Source organism: Nylanderia fulva, unplaced genomic scaffold, assembly GCF_048542155.1.
Source record: "Nylanderia fulva isolate GAGA-0341 unplaced genomic scaffold, ASM4854215v1 Scaffold24, whole genome shotgun sequence".
Classification (NCBI taxonomy): Eukaryota; Metazoa; Arthropoda; class Insecta; order Hymenoptera; family Formicidae; genus Nylanderia; species Nylanderia fulva.
In genome coordinates, this window is record NW_028190304.1 from 1103248 (window position 1) to 1129585 (window position 26338).

Here is a 26338-nt window from a genome sequence, read left to right on the forward strand (position 1 = left end):
TGATTGAATACTACAATAAAAAATTCGAGCCAATTAACTTAGGAATAATAAATTGACGTAAATTTAGATTAACGATATAAATTGAGAGAAGATTACAAAGTCTAAAATCGAACGTTCGTGACTTTTTCTAGAAGAAAATTAAATTTGCTAAGAAAATCGAAGGAAATTGCAAGTTATCTCTTTATATATGCAAAACTGCTACCCATACATTGATAAAGAGGTGAAAAATTATGCATTGATAGAAGAGTTAATTTTAAGCAAATTAACTTAGGGATAATCAATAAATGTAAATTTAGATCAACGATAAAAATGGAGAAGACTACACGTGCTTAAATCGAACGTTTTCTACAATTTCTAAAAGATAAGAAGTTAGATTGAAGTAAATTGTAAGAGATAAAAAGACGAAACATTTTAGAAATTCATTCTAAAACGATGTAATATTCGAATAACGATCAGATCGAATATACAGAGTGATTCTAAATAAGTGCAAAAATTTTTAGAAGACGATTCTTTGTCGAAAATTAAAGGGGCATCTTTTACATAAACATATATTCCTATATCTCTCCCTAAAGAATTATCTTCCAAATTTTGTTTCTATTTTGTTTTTTCCAACATTATTATAATTTTATTATAATTTTTACTTACTTTTTTATTCTAAAATTCAATTTTTCGTAACTCGAAACCTGGTGCTGCTATTTAATATATCTTTAATATCTAGCTGTGCATAATAATGTATTTTAATTTTGTCTTACAAACTATTAATTTTACGAAAAAAAATAAAAGAAATAAAAAAGTTTCTAAAGAAACCAAAAGCTTTCTAACGCGTATTTTTAGATGATCACATTCCGACCTGTTAAAGAGTTCTAATAAAAAATTCAATATGGATTGCTAGTTTTTATCCCCCTAGAACAATATAGAAAAATTTTAAAAATATTAATAATAAGTATCCTTTTTTATTAGTAGAAAATGTTCATGAAACTTCATTTTTTAATTTGTCCAAAAATTTAAAATTTTCATCTACTCTTTGGAGGAATTTAACTTCCCAGGGAGGTATATATGTTTGTTTATGAAAGACCCTCATTAATTTTTGACAAAAAATCATCTGTTCTAATAAAAATTGAATAGGGGTTGCTATAATTAAAAACATATTAATAATAAATATCCTTGTTTTACTAATAGAAAATTTTCACCAATTTTATTTTTCTAACTTATCCAAAATTAAAAAAATAAAAGTTTAAAATTCTCACCTCCAGGAGTTGAACTTCCTAGAGAGAAATATATATTTATGAAAAACGCTCCTTAATTTTTGACCAAAAAAATCATCTATTATTTCTAATAAAAAATTGAATAGAGGTTGCTAGTTTCACTAAAAAAATCATCTATTATTTCTAATAAAAAATTGAATAGAGATTGCTAATTTTACCCGCATAGAACAATACAAGAGAATTAAAAAAATATTAATAATAGGTATCCTTTTTTTTATTAGTAAAAAATGTTCACCAAATTTCATTTTTCTAACTTGTCCAAAATTTGAGAAAAAATCTTCCTTGGAGAACTTTAACTTCCCAGGGAGGAATATATACATATATATGTTTGTACAGGGGTGTCCCATAGGAAATTGCTGAAACTAATGAGCTGTCATTTTTTTTAATGCAAGCAGTTATTGAATAAAACTGCAGACTTTCCTCTTTCCAACACAATTTTTCTTTTCTCAATAACTACATGCATTAAAAAATAACAGCTGATTAGTTTCGGCAATTTCCTCTGGAACCCTGTGCGAAAAAAATCGTATTTAACTTTTGACCAAAAATCATCTCTTAAAAATTGCAAAGCATAGGAAATTGCTGAAACTAATCAGCTGTCATTTTTTTTAATGCAAGCAGTTATTGAATAAAACTGCAGACTTTTCTCTTTCCATCACAATAATTGTTTTCTAAAAAACTGCATGCATTAAAAAATGACAGCTGATTAGTTTCGGCAATTTCCTCTGGAACCCTGTGCGAAAAAAATCGTATTTAACTTTTGACCAAAAATCATCTCTTAAAAATTGCACCCCCTCTTTCCAACACAATTTTTCTTTTCTCAATAACTACATGCATTAAAAATAACAGCTGATTAGTTTCGGCAATTTCCTCTGGAACCCTGTGCGAAAAAAAATCGTATTTAACTTTTGACCAAAAATCATCTCTTAAAAATTGCAAAGCATAGGAAATTGCTGAAACTAATCAGCTGTCATTTTTTTTAATGCAAGCAGTTATTGAATAAAACTGCAGACTTTCCTCTTTCCATCACAATAATTGTTTTCTCAAAAACTGCATGCATTAAAAAATGACAGCTGATTAGTTTCGGCAATTTCCTCTGGAACCCTGTGCGAAAAAAATCGTATTTAACTTTTGACCAAAAATCATCTCTTAAAAATTGCAAAGCATAGGAAATTGCTGAAACTAATGAGCTGTCATTTTTTTTAATGCAAGCAGTTATTGAATAAAACTGCAGACTTTCCTCTTTCCAACACAATTTTCGTTTTCTCAAAAACTGCATGCATTAAAAAATGACAGCTGATTAGTTTCGGCAATTTCCTCTGGAACCCTGTGCGAAAAAAATCGTATTTAACTTTTGACCAAAAATCATCTCTTAAAAAATGCAAATCATCCTGAAGCGGACTCACCTCGCTCCTCGCCAGGCTGTAGATCGAGCTGGCGCTCTCGAAGGAGCTGCCCTCGGCGGCGGTCGCAGTGGTCGAAGCGGGCGCAGAAGCCGCCGAAGCCGCGGCGCTGGACGTCTGCGGCGGCCTCGACCAGGAGCTGGTCGTGGCGGACGTGCCAGTGGTGGTCCCGGTTTCCGTAGAAGTATTGGCAGTGACGTAATCCTCGGAGGTCTCGGAAAGGTCGGTGTTGGTGCGTCCGCCCGAGTCGGTCCTCGCCAGGCTCAAGCCGAACTCGCTCGACGACTGCGACTGGGGTTGGGACAAGGGCGGGCCTGGACTCGCGCGACGTAATCCGCTTCTGGGCCGGCCGTTGCTCGCGGAAATAGACGACTCGAGACTGCAGGGGAAGAGATTTTTTTTTAATAAGGAGATCCTATTACGGGTAGACAAAGGGAGGCCTAGGGAGAGAAGCAGTATTTTGACTTTAATATTCAGGGAGATAATATGTACAATGAATGCTTTGAAGCACCGGAGGAAGAAATTATGTGTAATAATGTAATGATGATGTTGGTTCGAGCTCTCTTCGTTGATAAAAAAATCGTAAAAAAAGATATTCATTGCGCGCGGTTCTGGGATGATTATTATGGGATAAAATTGTAACTCGAGTGTTTTATGATGTACGAAATAATAAAAAATTGAGGTATGAGCTATAAATAAAATCCAAATAAACAGAGAAGGGTCAGCGTGTTTATGTACATAGTGTGTATCATGTAAAATGTTACAATCGATGTTTTCTCGGAAATTATTATTAGATATAGCGAGTAACTTGTCTCTTTTGGAGATTTCAAATTTGTTGTTCTTTATAAAGAACAACAGAGCAGAGTATCTCGCTGCCAAGTTTTCTACAATAACGACAGGTGCTTTGCTCATTTTTATTTGAGCAGAATTGTATATTTCTCGTATATAGTAAATCGATTCTTTTTTTTATTCCATATAGAATTATTAACGTCGAATCGTAGAAATGCAAATTTACTTTACGAGATATTTTATATTTCTATTTTTTTATCTCTTGACATAAAATATCTCGTGGGATATTTTCCAGGATGCTCTCTCTCATCTTAATATTTATATACATGGAAGGACATGAAAAAATATCGATTTCTGATACGTCTCAAAATGAGTTATGGTGATTAAGAACCGCTTTGATAAAACGCTAATTATCTTAATCGGCGATTAATCTGTCAAATATTATTTATATCTTCTTAATATTATTTTATTAATATGGATAGAATTATTAATTTTGTATCGTTTATTAATGCAAAAAAAGAAAGATTAATATAAATTATATAATTAAAAATTATTTAAAAATTCTTCTATATCTACCCCAATTAAATTAATCACCGATTAATCAATGTTTCGAAATATAAGAAATAAATTTGTAAAAGATAAAAATCTAAAAAATGCCAACTTTACATTCTCATAATTTTAATTTATTCGAAATCGATAAACCCTAATACTTTTTCATAAAATTTCTCAAGTTAGAATTTCCAATAAAAGAGTAGCGAAAAAATTATGCACGTATAAATTTAAAAAAAATTAATTTTTCAATAAAAAAAATATTTTTTTAATTTTTAACACTTTGAGTGTTAATTGTTAAAATGTTTTTAGTTCTATGAAACGTATCAGAAATTATATATATTTTTTTTTAGGATAAAGCCACTTCTAATTATTAAACTATTTATTTAATTCTATTAATTATACCGAATTTCTGGTTGTAGAAACAAAGGCAGATGTAAATTATGTCCAGCCTATTTTTAGATTTTCGATATAATTAACAGAATTTTGACTTTTTTTCAAAGAAAGACATCTAGAAATGTTGCAAAGATTTATCATAAGATACTCAAAATGGGGGGAGTACTACTATAAGTATCGGGTCAAAATACGTTATAATCTTACATATCGTAGGCATAAATATGTGCTGTTGCGGGTACATCATTGTAGTAAATTTGTTGAAACTGTACCGGTAACAGATCTTGTATTGTTCTGTAATGACGTCTGCAAAAAGTACCTTCTATGAATAAAGCAATACACAGAGCGCCGATACGAAAATCTCATCTAACATCTTGCAATCGGAATTTTCATTTTGCTTCGTGACTTTATCTAATTACTCTCTCGATCATAACTCTTCCAAAAAAAAAAAATAATAATAATAATAACTCGGTGTTGCCTACCTTGGTGCAAGGGGTTGTACCGGGGTGGCCGGTTCCAGACGTATCCTAGGACTCGGAGGACAAGGCTCTATCTCGTCTTCGACGTCGAGAGCCTCGGTGTCCATCGAGGAGCGTTGCTGATGCTGCAGCAGCAGGAGATGCCTCCTTCTCGAGGACGGCGTTAATAAAGCTAGCGAGTCGGCCTGGAGAACCGTCGCCTGCGACTCGTTCCATATCCCGTCGCTGTGGTCCCTGGTGACGTCATTCGTCAGCGAGTCGCTGGACGCGAACGGCGATGTCGTCTGGCCGATGATGCCGGCAATCCCGGCCCCGGTGCTGAAGACAGGTGGACAGATCGCCGTGTGCAAAAGAGCGCAGCTCGGCATCGAATCGTCCTTCGGAGTCTGCGAGATCCTACGTGTCGCTGAACACAAAATATCGTCCCTTTACAGGGTGCTTCCTTGGAAAAATCGGGGATTTTTTTACATTAAAATCCTGGAATTTTATCGAGACTGCAGGAAATTTTTTTTCAGAAATTGTGTCCTTCATAATTTTATTCTCATAATTGCAAGCGATCGATAATCAGCTGATTGTCAAGTTCGCAAGCGTATATAATATTTGACTTTATATAAATATTCGAATTTAATAGATTTTTTTAGATGCATAAGCTTGCTGGAATTTTATCGAGACTGCAGGGAATTTTTTTTCAAAAATTGTATCCTTCATAATTTTATTCTCATAATTGCAAGCGATCGATAATCAGCTGATTGTCAAGTTCGCAAGCGTATATAATATTTGACTTTATATAAATATTCGAATTTAATAGATTTTTTTAGATGCATAAGCTTGCTGGAATTTTATCGAGACTCCAGGAAATTTTTTTTCAGAAATTGTATCCTTCATAATTTTATTCTCATAATTGCAAGCGATCGATAATCAGTTGATTGTCAAGTTCGCAAGCGTATATAATATTTGACTTTATATAAATATTAGAATTTAATAGATTTTTTTAGATGCATAAGCTTGCTGGAATTTTATCGAGACTGCAGGGAATTTTTTTTCAGAAATTGTGTTCCTTCATAATTTTATTCTCATAATTGCAAGCGATCGATAATCAGCTGATTGTCAAGTTCGCAAGCGTATATAATATTTGACTTTATATAAATATTCGAATTTAATAGATTTTTTTAGATGCATAAGCTTGCTGGAATTTTATCGAGACTCCAGGAAATTTTTTTTCAGAAATTGTATCCTTCATAATTTTATTCTCATAATTGCAAGCGATCGATAATCAGTTGATTGTCAAGTTCGCAAGCGTATATAATATTTGACTTTATATAAATATTAGAATTTAATAGATTTTTTCAGATGCATAAGCTTGCTAATAGCAATGAAGACTAATAGAATAGAAAATATATCACGTGACATACTTGCTGCTGCAGTTGGCGATGTGGGCGAAGTAGGAAGTGACCTTGGCAGCATGAAATCATCCGAAGACAGACCTTGCACTCCATCCTCGAGAGATACGCTTCTCTTTCGGAAGAGACCTCGACGTATCAGATTTTCATGGAATTCCTGAAAGTATTTTTTTTTTTTTTAATAAAATCCGCAATAATTTATCCATTTTATAATTTTTCTCCAGAAATATTTTTTTTCTTTATATTATAATAAAATCCGCAATAATTTATTCATTTTTTAATTTTACCAAAAGAAATATTTTTTTCTTTATAGTAAAATCCGCGATAATCTATTTATTTTTTAATTTTACCAAAAGAAATATTTTTTTCCTTTCTAATAAAATCCGCGATAATCTATTTATTTTTTAATTTTACCAAAAGAAATATTTTTTTCCTTTCTAATAAAATCCGCGATAATTTATTTATTTTTTAATTTTGCCAAAAGAAATTTGTTACCTCTTCGTGATGATCACTGGGGGGCGAGAGACTTCGTAACAAGGACAGATCCTCGGGCGTCGAGGAAAATTGGACGGGCGTTCTGACAGCTCTCCCCCAGACAGGGTCCTGTTGATTCCTCATGCAGGTGTGAGGATAACTCGGCTCGCTGCTCTCGCCGATGAGCTCGCGCCTCTCGATACGAATCTCGCCGTCGGAGAAGGTCTTCTGGAGGGGTAGAAATCTACGCGTAGGCTCGGAAATCCGGCTGAGAAGGGCACGCGCGTCCGGCGACACCGGTGCCGGTTTGAAATTTATAAAGATCTCCTGATCGTCTATATCGAAGGATTTGCGACGATGCTCCCGATGCTGAAACCGACATGGAATTACGGGTGGGATTACCTTTCCGCATGTTTTTCCCTTACACATATGTCGTGACAATTTTTTAGCTACAAATCCGGGTATAAAAAGGGTCGGGCATAGATATATTAACCCTCCGTCAGTAATTCGAGTCTTTGATTTTTTTGGGATTTTTTGAACATAAAAATATGAGGTGAACTTAAAAGATCCAGTTTACTGATGGATGGTTAAATGTAATAAAATTATTTTAAAATTCCTAAATTATGAATATACTTATTAAAATAAATATAGGGGGATTTAAAAATAATTTTGGAAAGAAATATTTTTATCGGCTCTCAAATAATTTTAAAAAGAAATATTTTTATCGATTTTTTCGTGCTTTGGCTCTGTTGGCCGATTTAAAAAACATCATATTTATAAAAATAATTTTGTTGCACCTAATATTGTATCTTTTTCACTAGTCCCTTTTTATGTACCTGAATTTGTATGTGTATTTATATGTCCCAGCACTTTTTCGATTTGTTATTTTAATTTTCTATCTGTCACACTGTAACGATAAATATTAAATCGATAGCCGTGTTTTTTCTCTGCTATGGATAAAAATAGATGGATAATAATTTAGATAAAGTAATTGCATTATTATATCTAAATTATCACAAAGTATATATTTTGTTTATTTTTATTTTATTGCTAGATAAAAGAAATTATCTTTTATAAATTATTAAAGGCAATGTTTAATAGATTTAATATACATTGACGTAAGAATTTTTAAATATCACTTCTACGTCATCTTTACTGTAAACATGTATAAATATGTAAATGACGTAAAAATCATCTGTCTAATGACATGTTAAAAAATGCCTTGCTTTTAAAAACTCAAGATTTATAAATAAAATTACGAGTATATTGTTTTAATATACATATATTATAAGTTGTTTTTCTTAAAAATATGCACCCCAAGGTTTTATCTGCGATCTCAAAATCTTCGGAATATATAAATAAACGAAAAATAAAACCACCTCTCTATCTTACTTCAAATACATTTAAATAGGTATGTTATTTCATCTTCTTCTAGATAATTCAGAAAAAGTGTTATCTAAGCTTTCGGTGACAAAAACGTGGAAAGATAAGAATCCCTTTTTCCCTTTCTTAAAAATGTTGAGGAAAAATATTAATCTCAAAAATAAATAAACAAATAAAAGTTAGACCACTTCTTTATCTTTAAATATATATATATATATATATTATCCCATTATCTAGAAAATTATCTAAACTAAGATAACAAAAATGTAAAGAGATGAGAATCCACATTTTTCCCTCTCTTAAAATATAAAAAAGAATCGAGGGAAAAATATTAATCTTAAAAATAAATAAACAAATAAAAGTTAGATCACCCTATATCTTTTGTAAAATATATGTATATATATCCCATCTTCTTTTAAATAATTCACAGTGCTGAAGAATCGAAGCTAAGATAGCGAAAACGTGAAAAGATGAGACTCCACATTTTTCCCTCTCTTAAAATATAAAAAAAGAATCGAGGCAAAAATATGAATCTTAAAAATAAATAAATAACAGTTAGATCACCCTTTATCTTTTCTAAAATATATGTATATATCCCATCTTTTTCTAAATGATTCAGAGTGCCGAAGAATCTAAGCTAAGATAGCGAAAACGTGAAAAGATGAGACTCCACATTTTTTCCCTCTTAAAATATTAAATGGGGAAAAATACTTACAACCCCGACGGGAACAATATCTCCGTTCGGCAAGGATTCTTCGACAACAACGGTGGTGGAGGTGAAAGATGGCGGCAGCGGCGGCGTGGTCGAAACGAGAAAGGGTGACCTCGGCGGTTCCTCGCTTTGTGTCCTGTGGAGCGGTTCGTGGTCGGTCTCCTCTTTCGCAGGTGTTCCTACGCCGCCAAGCGGGGTGCCCAATTGTCCGGCTTCCGAGTAGCTCTTGGTCAATTTCCTCCCATTAAAGTAACCGTTTGTTTGGGCGCCCTGCGAAACCATCTTGACACGGTGGATCGTCCTGGGACTCAGGGTCACCGGGAGCACGCGACCGCGAAACATCGCCGGGATCTCCGTCTGCGTCGCCTGGGTCTTCATGGCACCGCGTTTGGGTGGTTTCTCTGGAACGAAGATAGCAGCCCCGCGAATCGATCAAATAATGTCCTTTGAATCGAGAAAAAATTATGTACTTTAATATCGATTTGGGAGAGCGTAAAGAATTTTTTGAATAAAATGCACATCAGATTTTAACGATACAATATTAATATTAGATATTCTTCAGGGTTTTTAGGACAAAAGAAGAGTTGTTAACATACAGAATTTATGAGAATATAAAGAATTTGTATACAAATGTCTTTGTCAAATTTTTGCGATATAAATGTTTAAGTTTGTTAGAGTTTTAGAGAAGGATTACTAAAATATAGAATTTAGTTACAGTTGGTTCTCCAATTTACTTCAGAAGAATATTTTCTGTATAAACATCATCATCTGTGATATAAAATTAAACATTTCGAGTTTGTTAAAGCAATAGAGAAAAATTATTAAAATATAGGATTTGAGGCGATAGACGACTATTTTATTTTAAAATCAATTTATAAGAATATAAAGAATTTGCACAAATATCTTCATCAGATTTAACTCTTCAAGTTTGTTGAAGCCATAGAGAAGAATATCAATTTATAAAAATAATAATTTGCTAAATCCATGTCTTCGTCAAATTTTGCGATGTAAAATGAAATTCAAGCTTGTTAAGACAATAGAGAAAAATAATTCTCGAAAATGTAGGATTTTCTCGAATTTTGAAATAATTTCATACAAATTTATTTCGCACGTCAGCCTTAGATTCCATTTTGTCTCCTCTCCGAGGTCGTAGTTTCCCGAGCGTTAATCTAGCTTATAACGAACTTTGCCGGCCACGCGGATAAATAGCCTCAACTACTTTCCCAGCTTAATCTGTGATATTTGGCTTGGGATCAAAAGCAGCTCGTGCGGGGTCGCCACGCGCGACACGGAAAATATCTCGCTTTATTAAATTCCAATAAAATTAATCTTACTTTTCAACAGCGCGATTCAAACGTTTTCGAATCGTTACATTTACACTTTGCATATGCATATATTGGAATTGATATAACACGCGTACGAGAAACCTTCGCGCGATCGTATTAAGCGATACGACTCCAATAGGCGGCGTATAGACTTACCAAGTACGAGGACACGTGGCTCGATGCCAGGATAGGGGTGCGTTAAGGGCAAGGACGAGGGCAGTATAGTATTCTGCATTGTCGGCTGCGAGTCTATGAGACGCTCCGGATTATGCGGCCTCGGCGGGCTTCTGTTCCTCGGGACTTCGAACGACGTGAGCGTGTGCGATCTCGCGAAGCTCACGTGCTTCGTCTTCGGAGCCTGCGGTCCTTGCGTCGCCGTCATGGAAATCGGAGGAGGCGGTATAGGTGGTAAGACCGGCCGCGGACCCTCCAGCCTCATGGATTCCTCGTCTTCCGGGACCCAAGTGTATCTTCGCGGGAGAGAACTTACGTATTTTAATCAAATTACAGTGCGTCATTCAATTTCGTTTTAATTATGATTGATTTGATTTTCATAGAAAATTTGAAAGTAATTTTATTTCTGAAAGTACGATTTCATATCAAATAAAGTGTATTTTTAATTTAAACTATATTTAAAAAATTATTAATATTAATTCTTTATTAAATGATCAAATTTTAATGTGATTAATGTATAATTAAAAATTGTTTCAACGAAAAGAAATGATCGATCCGAGTGTATGTAATTTGATACAGAGAAAGAATTTAATTAAATTAGCAAAATTGGAGACAATTATTTCTGAAAATATGACTCGATGTAAGAAAAAATGTATTAATTAATTTAAACAGGAAAGAAAATATTATTAAAATTTTAATTAAAATTATCAAATCAATGTAATTTATATATAATTAAAAATTATTTTAATCAATTAAAAAATTTATTGACCCAAGTGTAGCTTTGCGAGAGAAAGAGAATCACGCATACTCAATCAAATTACAGAATATCATTTGTTTTCATAATTGTTCTTTAATTGATTCAACGTAGTCGAATAATATTAGCAAAATTGGAGACAATTATTTCTGAAAGTATGGCCTGATAAAAAATAGATTTTTAATTAAAACCTTTGTGAAAGAAAATATTAAGATTACCTTCATTAAAATTAAATTCAATAAAATTCATTCAAATCAAATTAATGTAATTCATGTATAATTAAAGATGATTTTAATCAATTAAAAAATTGTACCCCAAGAGTATTTTCGCAGGGAAAGAAAACCACGCATATTCAATTAAATTACAGTATATCATTGAGAAATGTTTTATAATTGCCTATTTTATAATTGACCTATAATGAATGATTTGACGTAGTCAAGTCATATTAGCGAAATTGGAGATAATTATTTCTGTAAATATGACTTGACATACAAAAATTGTATTATTAATTTAAAACTGTTAAGAAAGAAAATGTTAAGACCCTAATTAAAGTTATTTCAAATTAATGTATAATTAAAATGTAAATTCATGTATAATTAAAAATTATTATGATCTTAAATCATGTATTTACCCGAGTATATCTTTGCGAAATCACGTAATTAAAGAAATTACAATATGCCATTAAACTATATAATTGATTGATTTGATGCAATCGATTACTATCAGCAAAATTGGAGACAATTATTTCTGAAAGTGTAACTTGATATAAAGAAAAAATTGTATTATTGATTTAAGCTGTTAAAAAAAGACGTATTTAATCAAGTTACAGCATTGAACTATATTTCATAATTATTTTATGATTGATTCGACGTAATCGATGGATATTAGCAAAATTGGAGATAATTATTTCTGAAAGTATGACTTAATATAGAAATTGTATTATTAATTTAAACCGTTAAAAAGGCAAATATCATGAAAATTACCTTTATTAAAATGACCAAATTAATATAATTCACGTATAATCAAAGATTATTTTAATCAATCATAATTGATTATATTCTGTCGTTAATAATAAAAGTAACATAAATTAGATAGAAGGTACATTGTCAAAAGATAATAGTCGTGTGCATAGACACTGTTGCAAATATAACTCGATTACACGTGTTACGGATCCTATCGCAGGAAACGGAATGACATTATGTCATTCTATCGAGAAATAGATGACCCTCAAACGCGGACATATGTGTATCGCGTATGCATTAATGGTCAGAATATTTTAGACGTCATTGCGTGATCTGTGTAGGTTAATCTTTATCAGGAAACACACACACACATACACACATACGCACGGAAACAATCATGGAAAATAAATGAATAAAATAAACTGATAAAAAGGGAAATAAATGTAATATATAACATCGCTGACGAACACAAAAGGTGTCTATATTTATACCGTCGTACTAAAATCTATTTTATTTGCCTTTCTTCTGCACATATATTCCGCGATTTTGCGCGCAACCATAATTTTTTAATTGACCGCTTTCCGTTGACCTTAAAAAGCTGATAAAGGAGCGTTGCGGCACTCATGCTAATCAGAAATAAACCCAACCCCTTAGGTGTGCATGCTACACTCCGGGGAGACCACGGAAGGCTTTACACGTAACAGTCGATGGAACATCGTGTGCTATATAAATATTGTTTTTATATAAGGTCTATCTAAAACCGCGCATAGGATGTTCATTCTCTCTCTTTCTCGATGCAAGAGAGAACGGCTAGATTTTTTAAGCAATTTCTATTCGCTGAAAATTGCGCATCTATCCTTTTTGCCAAAAATTCATTATTTTTCTTTTCATTTATTTTTCAACTGTGTACAACGTCTTATGCTTCTGAAATAGGTATTCCAAAATTTCTCTAAATGTTCTTTAAATATTTTTTATTTGATCAGAAAACGAGAGAGCGATGCTTGAAGGTCGCCTCGTTCTTAAATACCAATTTCATTGCCTTTCCGTTTGCACGCTCGTCTTAACGACGCGACACGCCTTTCCATCAATTACGTTCCCAAAGTCCTTACCAATAAATCGATCAGTAGATACATACATTCTAAACGCGTCCCGCCGGAGTAATTTGCCCCAAATATCTGAGGAACTCGACTACTCCAGATAACCGAGCAGCCAAATATTGCCCTTTGCACGTGTCGATGCATGCGCAATATATATTGTGTTTATTGCAGTTTGCCGCCATTATTAACAAAATAATCGAGCTAGTGTTTACGAAAAATATTTTTCAAAAATGTGTCTATTCATTAATAATTGTCAATTCACGTACGAACGAGAAAAATACTTTTATATATGAAAGAATTGTACACGCAGATACTGCGATGTATCTATAAAATTGTCCTCGTGAGATTTTTTTATTGTGTATAATTTATTTTTATATTATGTATTTTGTGAGATCGTTATATGAAGAATATGCAATTAAATTTTTTTTTTTTTGAATTTGAATAAATATTCATTTTAATACTGCTTTATAAATAATTTATTTGAAACTAATAATATTGATTTGATGTGAAAAAATATTTATATGTTATAAGAAAATCCTTTTCGAAACAAATAAATATAAAGACGCAGAATAAGATGCTGAAAGACGAATATATAAGAATATATTTTTTATATAACAATTTAACAAATTATATAATATAAAAATTAATTAATAAATACATAAATAAATTATATATGTATACACATAAATTATACATAAATAAATAAATTATAAATAATTAAATTAGCTGCAATTAGCTGATTCTAAAAAGCTTCAATCTCGGATCTATTTTGATAATCGATTCGATAATTATGTATATAATTATAATTATATACTAATATCAGAAAAGCTAATACGCAGAATAAGATTCTAAAAGACGAATATATAAGAACATATTTTTCATGTAACAATCTATCAGATTATATATAATATAAAAATTAATTAATACATAACTAAATTATATATACATACACATAAATTATACATGAATAAATAAAAAAAAAATAATTAAATTAATAAATATTTGTTTTAATGCTGTCAAATAAAAATAAATCATTTATTTGAGACAAATTATAATTTTTATTTGGCAATATTGAAATAAATACTTGTTCGAATTCAATAAATTTTGTGTAGCGTAGATTAGACTAGAATCAGCTGATTCTTCCAATTAGAAGCTTCAATCTTTAGATAATCGACAGAGACTGATCCTGACTCACCTCTTCGGGTCGGGCACGGTGCAGAAGGACCTCGGCCTTCGGCGGAAGTAGGAACTCTCGATCCAGTCGGTCTCGTCCTCGAAATCGTATCGCGCCAGGAGTCGGTCGCGGGAGTAGGTCGAGTAAGGCTGACGATACATGATCTGGAGGGGCCTGCGAGGATAGGGCGCGTCGCAGAGGTTCTCGTCGCTGGGGACGCTACGCACGCACGCCGAGAGGATGGAGTTCCTGGTGGAGCTGCAGGGCGACGGGCCCCTGGTCGAGAGGCAGCCGAAAAAGCCGCCCCCGGACTTCTCGACCGCGTCCAGCTGCCGGCTGGTGATGCAGTACTGCTCCTTGATGTCCTCCCGCGAGTACAACGGGGTCGCCCGACGATCCCAGGAGTCCAGGCTGCCGGGAACCCCGTAGCCGCCGTGGAGGTCCACCTGCGTGGAGACGTCCACCTGTGTCGCGGATAGAATTATAACTATGTACTAATTCCAGCAAAAGACGGAGAATAAGATGCTGCGAATATATAAGAATATATTTTTTGTATAAATTAGAAATAAATAAATAATTAAATTAGCTGCAATCAGCTGATTCTGACAATTCAATCTCGGGTCTATTTCGATAAACGATTCGATAATTATGTATATAATTATAATTATATATTAATATCAGTAAAAGATGCAGAATAAGATGCTGCGAATATATAAGAATATATTTTTTGTATAACAAATTAGAAATAAATAAATAATTAAATTAGCTGCAATCAGCTGATTCTGACAATTCAATCTCGGGTCTATTTCGATAAACGATTCGATAATTATGTATATAATTATAATTATATATTAATATCAGTAAAAGACGGAGAATAAGATGCTGCGAATATATAAAAATATATTTTTTGTATAACAATTTAACAAATTGTATGATATAAAAATTAATTGATAAATACGTAGATAAATTATATATGCATATACATAAATTAGACATGAATAAAGAAATTAGAAATGAATAAATAATTAAATTAGCTGCAATCAGCTGATTCTGACAATTCAATCTCGGGTCTATTTCGATAAACGATTCGATAATTATGTATATAATTATAATTATATATTAATATCAGTAAAAGACGCAGAATAAGATGCTGCGAATATATAAGAATATATTTTTTGTATAACAATTTAACAAATTGTATGATATAAAAATTAATTGATAAATACGTAGATAAATTATATATGCATACACATAAATTAGACATGAATAAAGAAATTAGAAATAAATAAATAATTAAATTAGCTGCAATCAGCTGATTCTGAGAAGCTTCAATCTCGGGTCTATTTCGATAATCGATTCGATAATTATGTATATAATTATAATTATATATTAATATCAGTAAAAGACGCAGAATAAGATGCTGCGAATATATAAGAATATATTTTTTGTATAACAATTTAACAAATTGTATGATATAAAAATTAATTGATAAATACGTAGATAAATTATATATGCATACACATAAATTAGACATGAATAAATAAATTAGAAATAAATAAATAATTAAATTAGCTGCAATCAGCTGATTCTGAGAAGCTTCAATCTCGGGTCTATTTCGATAATCGATTCTATAATTATGTATATAATTATAATTATATACTAATATCGGTAAAAGACACAGAGTAAGATGCTGAAAGACGAATATATAAAAACATATTTTCCATGTAATAATCCAACACATTATATATAATATAAAAATTAATTAATACGTAACTAAATTATATATATGCATACACATAAATTATACATGAATAAATAAATTTTAAATAAAAAAATAAATAACTACACTGAAAAAAATATAATGTGTGTATGAGTGAGAGGGTAGAGGAGGGCAAAAAGGCATCTGCATTCTCCTTGGAATTAGTAAAAAAATTAAGCATCAGCATAAACACTGGAATTTATTTGCATATTTAATATAAAAGAATAAAAATAACAAAAAAAATAAAATTTAAAAGAAATAAGAATAAAAAATTAAAAAATTAAATTATACCTCCTCCTGAAAAAAAAATCCTGCAGACGTCCATGATGAGTGCATATATATATATTTCCGGAAACGCGCCACAGGAAACTAGGTTCCGGGAGTGACACCTTGATTGATATGCGATTTGAATGATTTATGTGATATGAGAAATGGATACTCTCTTGTGAAACGGATTGCCGTGCAATTTACGATATGGATGATATTTGGACGATTGCACTCTTTGAATAATCTCGCGCGGAAAACTGAAATAAAAAAAATTATGCGCTATATCCCCGAATATTTGCTCCTCTCTTTATCAATCTTAATTTTTGGGCGAAGATTTCAATATTTGTTAAATAATTTTTCAAATTTATTTTATTATTGAATATCATTAATAATTAATATTTTAGTATTAGTAATTAATACAAATAATTTAATTGTTTATGAATTCTTGAAGATTTTAATATTAAATAACTTTTTACATTTATGTTATTAGTTTTAATATTTATTATTTAATAATACATAATTAATTTTATTTCAATAATAATTTAATTGATAGGACTCGAGCTCTTTCATGCTTCGAATGGAGAGTAAATAAACAACTTTCCAAATGGAAGTTTAAAAGAGGGCTTTTGACAAAGGTAAAGATTAAATGTATTTAGTTTCAAAGAGAGTAATTTAATTACTGAAAGTATCAAAATAGACGTTGAATTGAAAGTGCAGATGAAAAATAGCAGAAGAATTTTGACTATATCCGCGATGAGAGAAGCTATTCATATCCGAGGTAATAAAATTGAGAAGATAAGAAAATTATTAAGGGTTTTAGGCGTGAAAAAATTCTAAATAGAGCAAAATTATCGTAAACTATCGTATTATCGACATTATGTTCAATATTGGAAAAATCTCAGCCGAATCAAAATATTTCTTTTCAATATCGAATTTGCAGCAAACTATCAGAAAAAAATATATGTAGCGCGAAAAACTTAAAGAGCTTCTCTTTCAAAGTATATCACGAACGATAAAATATAATAACTTCGCTCTTTTAGATTGTACACAAAAGATATCAATTATCGACATCATTTTCGATATTTGAAAGAAAAGATCTCAGCTAGAAAAATATTTCTTTTCGATATTTCAAACTCTTGCGGCAAACTGCTTGTAAAAAAATAAAAAAAAAGAAAAAAGAAAAAGAAAAGAAATGTAGCGCGAAAAAAACTCAAAGCAACTCTTCCGACTCGATATAAAAAAAAAAAAATATATGATAACTTCGGTCTTCCGTGTAGAAAGAAAGAGGAAAGCGCGAAGAAGTTATTGCCTTATTCCGCGGGACGTTTAAAAACCGTATCGCTGTTTGATCGAGGGTACGATGCAAACTGCTTCATTCATCAAAGTTCCATAGCTATATACGAACTCATTGTGCCTCGCCATCGTTATCGGAAATCGCAATAGACGCTGCATTAAACTTCTGTAATTTCCCGGACTTCATTACCGTTCTTGCATTATTCCTTGCTAAACATGGAGTTCCGCTATCTTCGGCCCTGCGGAGTCATTGTAGTCGCCTAATCGTTATCGTATTATCAGTTTCCGGTGATGAGATTCGTTTAGATTATTGTTCGTCGTTGTCGAAGAGAGAGAGAGAGAAAGAAGGAGCGACAAGACGAAGACGAGGAAAATGAAAACGCGTTCCGTTCTTCCATCTCCTTCGAGAGAGCGAACGACATTTCTCTCTAGGAGAGGACTGACCTACATTCGATCGCAGGAAACGGATTTTCAAGCGCGAGCAACGTCCTCGTTCTCTCAAAGGATGATCGGAATAATATTACCCTCGTCATCTCAATGCTCGCAACGTTCATATATTTTTCAATTAAAGTCGCGGTGCAAACAAAATCGCGACCGATCTTTTTTTTTGCACATGTGCGAATAAATGTATAAAAACTCTTATCAAGTTTATAAAATATATAAAAATAATTTTTCAAGAAAATATGTACAGTCTATTTCGCCTTCTCCTATATTATTTATATTTTATTTACGTATATTACGATATATTAAAATATATCTTTAATGTATATATATAGATATTAAAATATTAAAACATATTTTTTTAATATATCTTTTTTATATAATATATAAAAGTATATTTTTAATATAATATTAATATACATTAAATATGTGTGTAGAAATGAATAACAGGAGAAGAAGAAATAGAGATTATTAGTATAAATAAAAAAATTCTTCTGAAAAGAGTTGCTCTTCCAAAAATTTGATTACATTAATTATACGGAGAATGAAAAAGTGGCTACGAATTCGAATAAATATACTTATCCGTTAATGAGAAACGTCAAACACTTTAATTATGATCGAATTTAATTATCGGTAACAGGATCTGATAGCGGCGCGCAAATTAATGAATCTTAACAGCTATAGCTTTTTAAGATACGAACGGATTAGTGCTACATGAAAATGTGCATATGTAAAGCGAGGTCTTTACACGATAGCGTTTAACGCGACATATGTGATAATAGTATTAAAGTATTATCTGCTGCAGGCATAAAGCTACGCTTTTAAATTAACACAACGTTATATTACAAAGTCGTTGCACAAGGAATAAAATCTAGTCACCTTTGCAGATATAAATCATAAATCACGCACGAATTTTATTAATCCTTCGACAAGTCTCTATTTTCCGTCATTTATTCTCCATTATTACACTTGTTACATTTATTAAGTATCATATTCTTTTATATTTGTTTATTATATTAATTCATTATATTAATATTTATTATGTTTATTATATTATATATTTTACATATTTATCGTTTTTATTATACATTTCGTCTTTGTGCGCTGAAAAGGAAATTTCTTAACTTAGCTAAAATTTCACCAAAATATAATTTTGCATTTCTTGCATTTATTTATTTATTTCCGAAATTAAATCTCAAATATATGAGATTATTTCATATTTTAAAATCTTGGCCGTGACCAAGTAAAATTTGATGCCTTGTGCACAGATATTCAATTCTAACAAAAAAATTTAATTTCGTTGGGATAACGCACTGTCTTCCGCGATTGGCTCTTATTGCCTGTCTTACACTTTAAATTTATAATTCTGTTAATTGAACATAAAAAGATCTAAAAATAAAATAAAATCGAACGAAACGGTATAATTCAGTCGAAAGATCGACTGAAAACGAACAGATCAGCGTCTAATAAAAAAAACCGCGAAAAAAGCGTTTCGAAACAAGGGAGCAATATCGCCCGGAACGTAAACACGTCTATACCTGGGGGTGAAAAACGGGCGTCGTTCTGTCGACGCCGTCGGCATCTCCTCGCATGGCGGGCGGCATGCTCGCCGACGCCGTGGGCAGGTTCCTGGGATTCATGGCGATCTCCGGGCCGGGATGGATCCGTCTGATGGCCGGCGTGCCGCCGGCGGGACCAACGTTGGGCGCCTTCACCATCCTGGGGCCGCACCCCCAGGGAATGGGGACCGCGAGAGCGAAGAAAATGTGCGGCCACCAGCTGGCCTATCGATCCGTATCCTTCCCGATCTCTACTCTTCCTCTCTCGAGCAGCAGCAACGGGAGATCACCGAGAGGGCGAGCCGCGAGCCAGCCAGCCTCCTCGTAGACTATCTCGTCGCGAGCCTGACACCCTCATGTCGGTGTCGCCATCCTTCCGAGGAGACGGTGTCTCTCCTGTCTCGCAAGTGACACTCGCGAGACCACGGCGGATGATGATGATGATGATGATGATGATGAGGATGACAGCTGTCACTGTCTCTCGCGGACTCCCTGGATCCGACGCGGATTCACTCGACGGCGAGCGACGACGACGGGCTGCACCGCGACGCGACGTTGGCAGACGCGAACCGGAGCGACCGGAGCGACGCGTCTCGGTGGTCCTCGACCGAGGGATGACGAGCCCTTCTCTCGGCGAGTCGACCGAGAGAGGGTGCGTGAGCGAGAGAGGGTGGACTCGAGGGGGATGAATGGAGGGAGTGGAAACGTGGGAGAGAGGGATGATGATGACGATGACGAGAATTTGTTGAACATTTTCTCCTTCTCTCGTTGTGTATATAAATATATATCGTGATATTTGTACGCGTTTTATAATATCGACAGGGGGTGAGAAGTGGATGAGTCGGAAAATATAGTTTCTTCGAGATTATTTCTACCGAAAGGGTCCACGTAGGGGATGATCTGGATCCTCTCGCGGATAATTGATCACTAATTTTACTGTTTGCTGGATTAAATTATATAGATGATCGGCTAAATGAAATTTTGTACTGTTATTTATATCTGCGTCTTGGATCAAGGAAAGTGTTATCTTTGTTAAATTTTGTAAAAATATGAATATATATTTTTAAATGATCTGACACTGTGGATGTAGAACAAACGTCTATTCTTGCTTGATTTATCGCACCCTATACTCTTGTATACGGGTCCTCTAATCTCTGGCATCTATAATTTCTGAAAAAGCGTCCAGGTGATAAATAAACTCGCATCCCGGATCGGTCTGTAGTAAGATTGTCGAAAGATAAATCAGGAAATGAACATGAGAATTGTTCCGCCGGGAACACGTGTTCCTACGTATGCGGGACAATGGCATTAGCTGAGAGGGAAGATAAAAAAGCGCGACATGTTAAACATTACTGGTATAACTGGCACGTCGCGGCGCGAGAGTGAATGAGGAGGACGGGGGTGGAAAAGGGGTGGAGGGAGGGGATGAGTAAGAAGGTGGTGAAAGAGAGAGAGAGAGAGAGAGGGAGAGATAAACGACATGACACAGTTGCGATATTGAAAAGACAAGCCGGACGTATGTTGGCACGGCGGAAAATGAAACAAATATGACGTCATAGACGGGCGCCGTCCTTAAAGCTGCGACGCCCACGTTTCGCGGTAAAGTACATGCGCGCGGAAATACGCCTACGAAGAGTACGAGAGGGAGAGAAAGAGTGTCCGGCTGGAGTCCAGATGGAGCTCCTGCGTGTCCTTTCGCCGTCACCCTCTTTATTACGGAACCCGAACTACCCCGTAAAGCGATGAGGTATTTTCGATCAACGTAGGTACATCTTAATCGGATATAGTTGAATTTCTCATTATTTTTTTTTTTTTTTGGTGAAGTTAATTTAAAAAAATTTTTTTTATTTTTTAGAAATATATTGCAGCATTTGCATTTTTTATTTCGCTATATTTATGCATTACATTGATTTTAATTTAACATTATTTATTCAATTTAAAAAATCTTACACAAGCTTTTTGCACAATTTATAATGATACTGTTTTTGATTATGATTCGAAAGTTTGTGGTAATTTTTGGTATCAATAATGGTAATTGTATTATTCTGTTTTATGTTTCATATTTTTTATTTCATTATACATTTTTTATTGTATATTTATAACTATAAATTGATTACGTAAATATTTTTGAAGCACCCGGTATACGTAGTTCTTCAGCTGATGTAGAGAGGTCGCATGAATGACAAATCTGCATCTCTGAGTCGGTGCAGATCTCACAGATATCGACAAATTTTTATTATAATGAGATATTAATATACTTTTGGAAATTTCATCATTATAAATGTGTAAATTGCTTATTAAAACAAAAATTAGTTTATTAAAGTCAAATTATAATATATTTAAGTTGCAAATAAATATTTTTGATACGAATTATATATTTTGTCTAAATATGTATAAGATTTAAAAAATGATTTATAAATATCATATTAATAAAACTTTTAATTATGATTATTATTAAGAAATATGAAACTAGTTCCAAAAAACTGATGCTGAATCTGTTTTACTAAGAAAAACGTATATCTTTTCGAATCATCTAATTTAGGTCGATCAATGACATCATTTCCCGTAATATTCTTCCAAAATATTTTAGAAACGGAAATAATGTTACGAAGTATGTTTGCACATGAGTCATGTAAGCCATAATTCGGCACCAGCTGAAAAAATTGCTGAAACTCTAAAATCTTCCAGAGATGTTCGGTATCCCTTTTTATTCCTTTCTTTTTGCGTATAAATCATATAAGTGTAAAATGAACATAATTCGATATAAAATATAAATCAATAAAAAATGTATAAAAAAAGAATTATATATAAATATAAATATTCAGATTTTTTAAAATATTTTTTGTATAACGAATGTATTATTTTGCACATATGTTCTAAGAGAAAAAAAGAACGAGAAAAAAGAATGAAGGACGATAAATGGAACGATCAGGTGACACTGAATGTGGGTGGCGTTTGACACGAGACGTATAAAGCGACGTTGAAAAAAATCCCGGATACCAGATTGTCACATTTGACGGAGGCGTTAGTGAATTACGACCCGGTACTGAATGAATACTTTTACGACAGACATCCGGATGCTTTTGCTCAGGTGCTTAATTATTATCGCACGGGAAAGTTACATTATCCAACAGATGTATGCTGTTCTCTTTTCGAGGAGAAATTCAAGTTTTGGGGTCTTGATTCGAACCAGATTTGATCTGATATCTTTCTTATCCAGACGATAATTAATTAGCAATTTAAAATTATATACATTTATTGAAAAAGCTAACAAATAATATAGAATAACAATAAAAATATAAATATTATATATATTTATATTTATATTTATTTAGATAATAATATTTTATATTATATTTTAATAAATAATTTTTGTGTCAATTATTTCAAATATACCTTCACTGACTTCTTTGAGAAACTAATGCTAATTATATTTTTGTTATTTTAATAAGAAACAGAGAGGAAAAATTAAATTTACATGAAAATATTAATTAATTCGAGGGTTTGTATTGTAAATTACAAGCGATTGCAATTTTAATTTAATACTCCGTTTCTTTAAATGTCAAAAGTAATTAGTATCATTTTCTTTCAAGAGAGTCAAAGTTCAACAAAGGTGTCAAATAATGAAGAGTATGTATTTTCATGCGTAAATTTAAAAGATGATAAGAAGACGCCATTTACTGATAAATATTAAATACCAGACACATTTGTTATTAAATGTCAAATTAAAGAAGTTCTTTAAATAAAATACATTTCGTATCTATCCTACTTTTTTATTCACATTTCGAAGTTGGTGCGCTTTGTGTGATCTATGAGTCGGCATAACTGATTCGCATAAATCGATTACATTGCTCTCACGGAGTAATTTAATAGTTCCTTAATTAAGTTGACTTTCTGCAGGTAGAACCGCGCTGCTGGAGCACGTATAGCACTCACCAAGACACGCAAGGCGCACCCTCGACATCGAGGGCAAGAAGAAACTCTCCGACGAAGGAAATCGCGCGTGCTTTCGGTTTCGAGGAGGCGTATCGCGGAGACACTTTGTCAACAACCAAATGCATAGCTTGAGCGTCCATATTCTTCATCTACCTGTCGGTTCTATTGCATATGCCTTTGCTGAAGAGAACGATCTTAAAGAACTGAAGAAAACTTATTGGAACAATACCACTGTTCAAGTTGTTTCCTCCAGTTCCCAGATTGGTCCCCATCGAACATTTGTTTACCTGGAACACGCTTGCAACGATTGGTTTATTGTAAAAAAAGTGCTCCGTTGCCTAGTACGATTTTTTAACCCTTCTGTTAATGAACTTGGATACCCAGGTACCCAAAGCAATTCTTTTCTCCAATATAAAACGGGAAAGAATGTTTAATGGCTCATCAGCTGCTATAAAAAAATGGTCACAGTGCAATGTGTCGAAAACACCAATTGGTACCCAGGTATTCATATATTGATGGAAAGGTGAAAATCCTGCATTGACGGAAGGATGAAAATTTGCTATCTCCTTGAACGTAATGCCAACTATCCCTAATTAATAAACCAAAATTATCCTACATTAGGATGATGAAGTTGTAACTTAATTGACAAGCGATACAGCGAAACGCTTCAGGCTGAGGCTTACCTGCCTCCAGCCTAAGGCGTTTTACCGTGTTGCCTGTCAATGCGATCGATCTAGTAGCGACGATGAGCTTCTACACCGAGTTCCTGGCCGAACCGAACCTTCGCTTGGACCTCCTGTCGATAGCGCGTGTCCTGCGGCTATTCAAGCTGAGGACTCAGGATACTTATCCACACCTTTAATGCGTCCGCCAGAGAGCTGGCACTACTAGTCTTCTTCCTTGTCCTAGGAATCTCTGAGTGCTCTTTGTCAGTCTGTTATTCTATATTATAATAGACTCGCAAAGAACAAGAAAGCCGACAGGTACATTCTTCTAGCCTTTGGCTTTCACGGGAGATATAAAAAAATTAAATGTTTTATAAGAGCACAGTTCTGGTAAAAGATGGTAGAAAACTTTTACGACGGAGTCTTCTGAAAGCGTAATTCTCGGTTTGAAAAAAATATTGCGGAGCCCAATTCGACGTCGACTTTTTTTCTTATGCGGATCGCGTGTAAACATAGATTTGCTGCAGAAATAAAAAATAAAGTTTTAAAAAAAAGATCTGTGATTCCACCGGACTAATTGATGAAAAGATCTTGGAAGACCACAAAGAGAGAGAGAGAGAGAGAGAGAGAGAGAGAGAGATCGAATTTAATTTAATAATACAAAAAATTGTGAGGGTTTTCTGTCGCGATTTTTCGGGAAAATCCCAACAATTTTGACAGCATACCACATGGTTTATGCTGTCAAAATCGTTGTTGGGATTTGCTTGTGCATGGTGGGCCTGGGTTACCATGATTTTAACTATCGGAACATAGAGAAGTTGCTCACTACGACCGAAACCGGTTCTCTCCTCTCTTCCGGTTCTGGTCAGCAACTTCTCCATGTTTTATTCACATATACTCAGGTACACGCGCTGTATCTAACAAGGCCGGCTTATCAATTTCTCTACCCTATAAATGTTTAATCTCGCACGTAAGCCATTTAATTCGAGCTCGATAGCAAAGTTTTGGACAAAAAGATAATTAATTGCAAGTTTTCAGGCACGTGTCAAGTTGCCGAAACAGCGAAGCAGATTTTACCTGTTACTCCGAGACGAACGAGGCCGTCGTGTCAAAGTTAAATCCACGTCGAGGATCACCAACTTTTGACGAGCTCAACTTTCAAGTCTCTAGCGAGTTTGACATCTCGATTAAGCGTCGGATTAGAAATAATATGTTACAATATTTATGTACACACACACATTTTTTGACGTCAATCGTCCTATATAAAATTTTAGTATTTATTTTATTATAAAAAGACGTACATTGATTATAAATTATAAGAAAACAATATATTAAAGAATATTTATTTAATTATAATTTATAATTGATCGTGTCTCCCATTTGAATTTTTATATCATTTTAATCGACATTTATTATAGCCAAGCGCACGCATAAACTTGCCAGAAATACGTACAAAGGCAATTGCGACATTGGAAAACGCGTACTTTCTCCGCATCGAATAGGAATTTCAGTCAAGTGGAAACGATATAATCAATCAACAAATGCGTCTTCGGCAGGAACATTGGAGAACAAAATGCCACTTACGTCTCCTGATACAATGGTTTCTGATACTTTTACGATAACGTCAGAGAATAAATATTAAAATGTCAATAAAGAATAATTATCTTACATTTGATTACAATTTGCTGTAATAATTTAGTGGTCGACATGTCGATAATGTCTACATATATATATCATATACCTATAGATGTGATTAAAAAAAGAAATGAAATAAAAATAAATCGAGACGAAAAATCGCCATCTTTTCGTTCCCTTTTTGTCTCAATTACATATTAGGTATTATATATTTAATATATATATTATTAAAATAATAAATTAGTAAAAAATTATATATTATTAAATAATGTTTATGCATAAGTCAATCTAATCCTTTTATAAGTATGCGAAAAAAATTGAGCAAACAGTTTCCGCGCGTGTCCCTGTCGACGCCAAGTTCTGAGCAAACAAAGGAGGACGACGTCTCGGGAAATATAGTATCCGCGGATGATCGGCATTATCTCCGGGTTATCGAACGTTAATCCTCTTCGA

At 33.2% G+C, this 26338-nt stretch overlaps 1 protein-coding gene and 1 pseudogene across 3 annotated transcripts in view; one reads left to right on the forward strand and one right to left on the reverse strand.

Annotated features, from left to right (window-relative positions):
- Positions 1-20249, reverse strand: part of LOC114934211 (beta-1-syntrophin) — a 37433-nt gene extending 17184 nt beyond the window's left edge. For 2 of the 3 annotated variants that reach the window (XM_085483303.1, XM_029306847.2), the window contains exons 1-9: positions 19629-20249; positions 14352-14794; positions 10326-10639; positions 8848-9245; positions 6771-7118; positions 6288-6432; positions 4879-5281; positions 4604-4702; positions 2669-3044 (exon numbers count right to left, since the gene is read on the reverse strand). In XM_085483303.1, the coding sequence (XP_085339429.1) occupies positions 2669-3044; positions 4604-4702; positions 4879-5281; positions 6288-6432; positions 6771-7118; positions 8848-9245; positions 10326-10639; positions 14352-14794; positions 19629-19808 (2706 nt within the window). In that variant the 5' untranslated portion in view covers positions 19809-20249. The remainder of the gene's footprint in view (positions 1-2668; positions 3045-4603; positions 4703-4878; positions 5282-6287; positions 6433-6770; positions 7119-8847; positions 9246-10325; positions 10640-14351; positions 14795-19628) is intronic. The other variant, XM_029306848.2, reaches the window with a different exon arrangement.
- A 2284-nt stretch (positions 20250-22533) lies between these two features.
- On the forward strand, positions 22534-25892 carry LOC114934200 (potassium voltage-gated channel protein Shaw-like; annotated as a pseudogene).
- Positions 25893-26338: the final 446 nt, after the last annotated feature.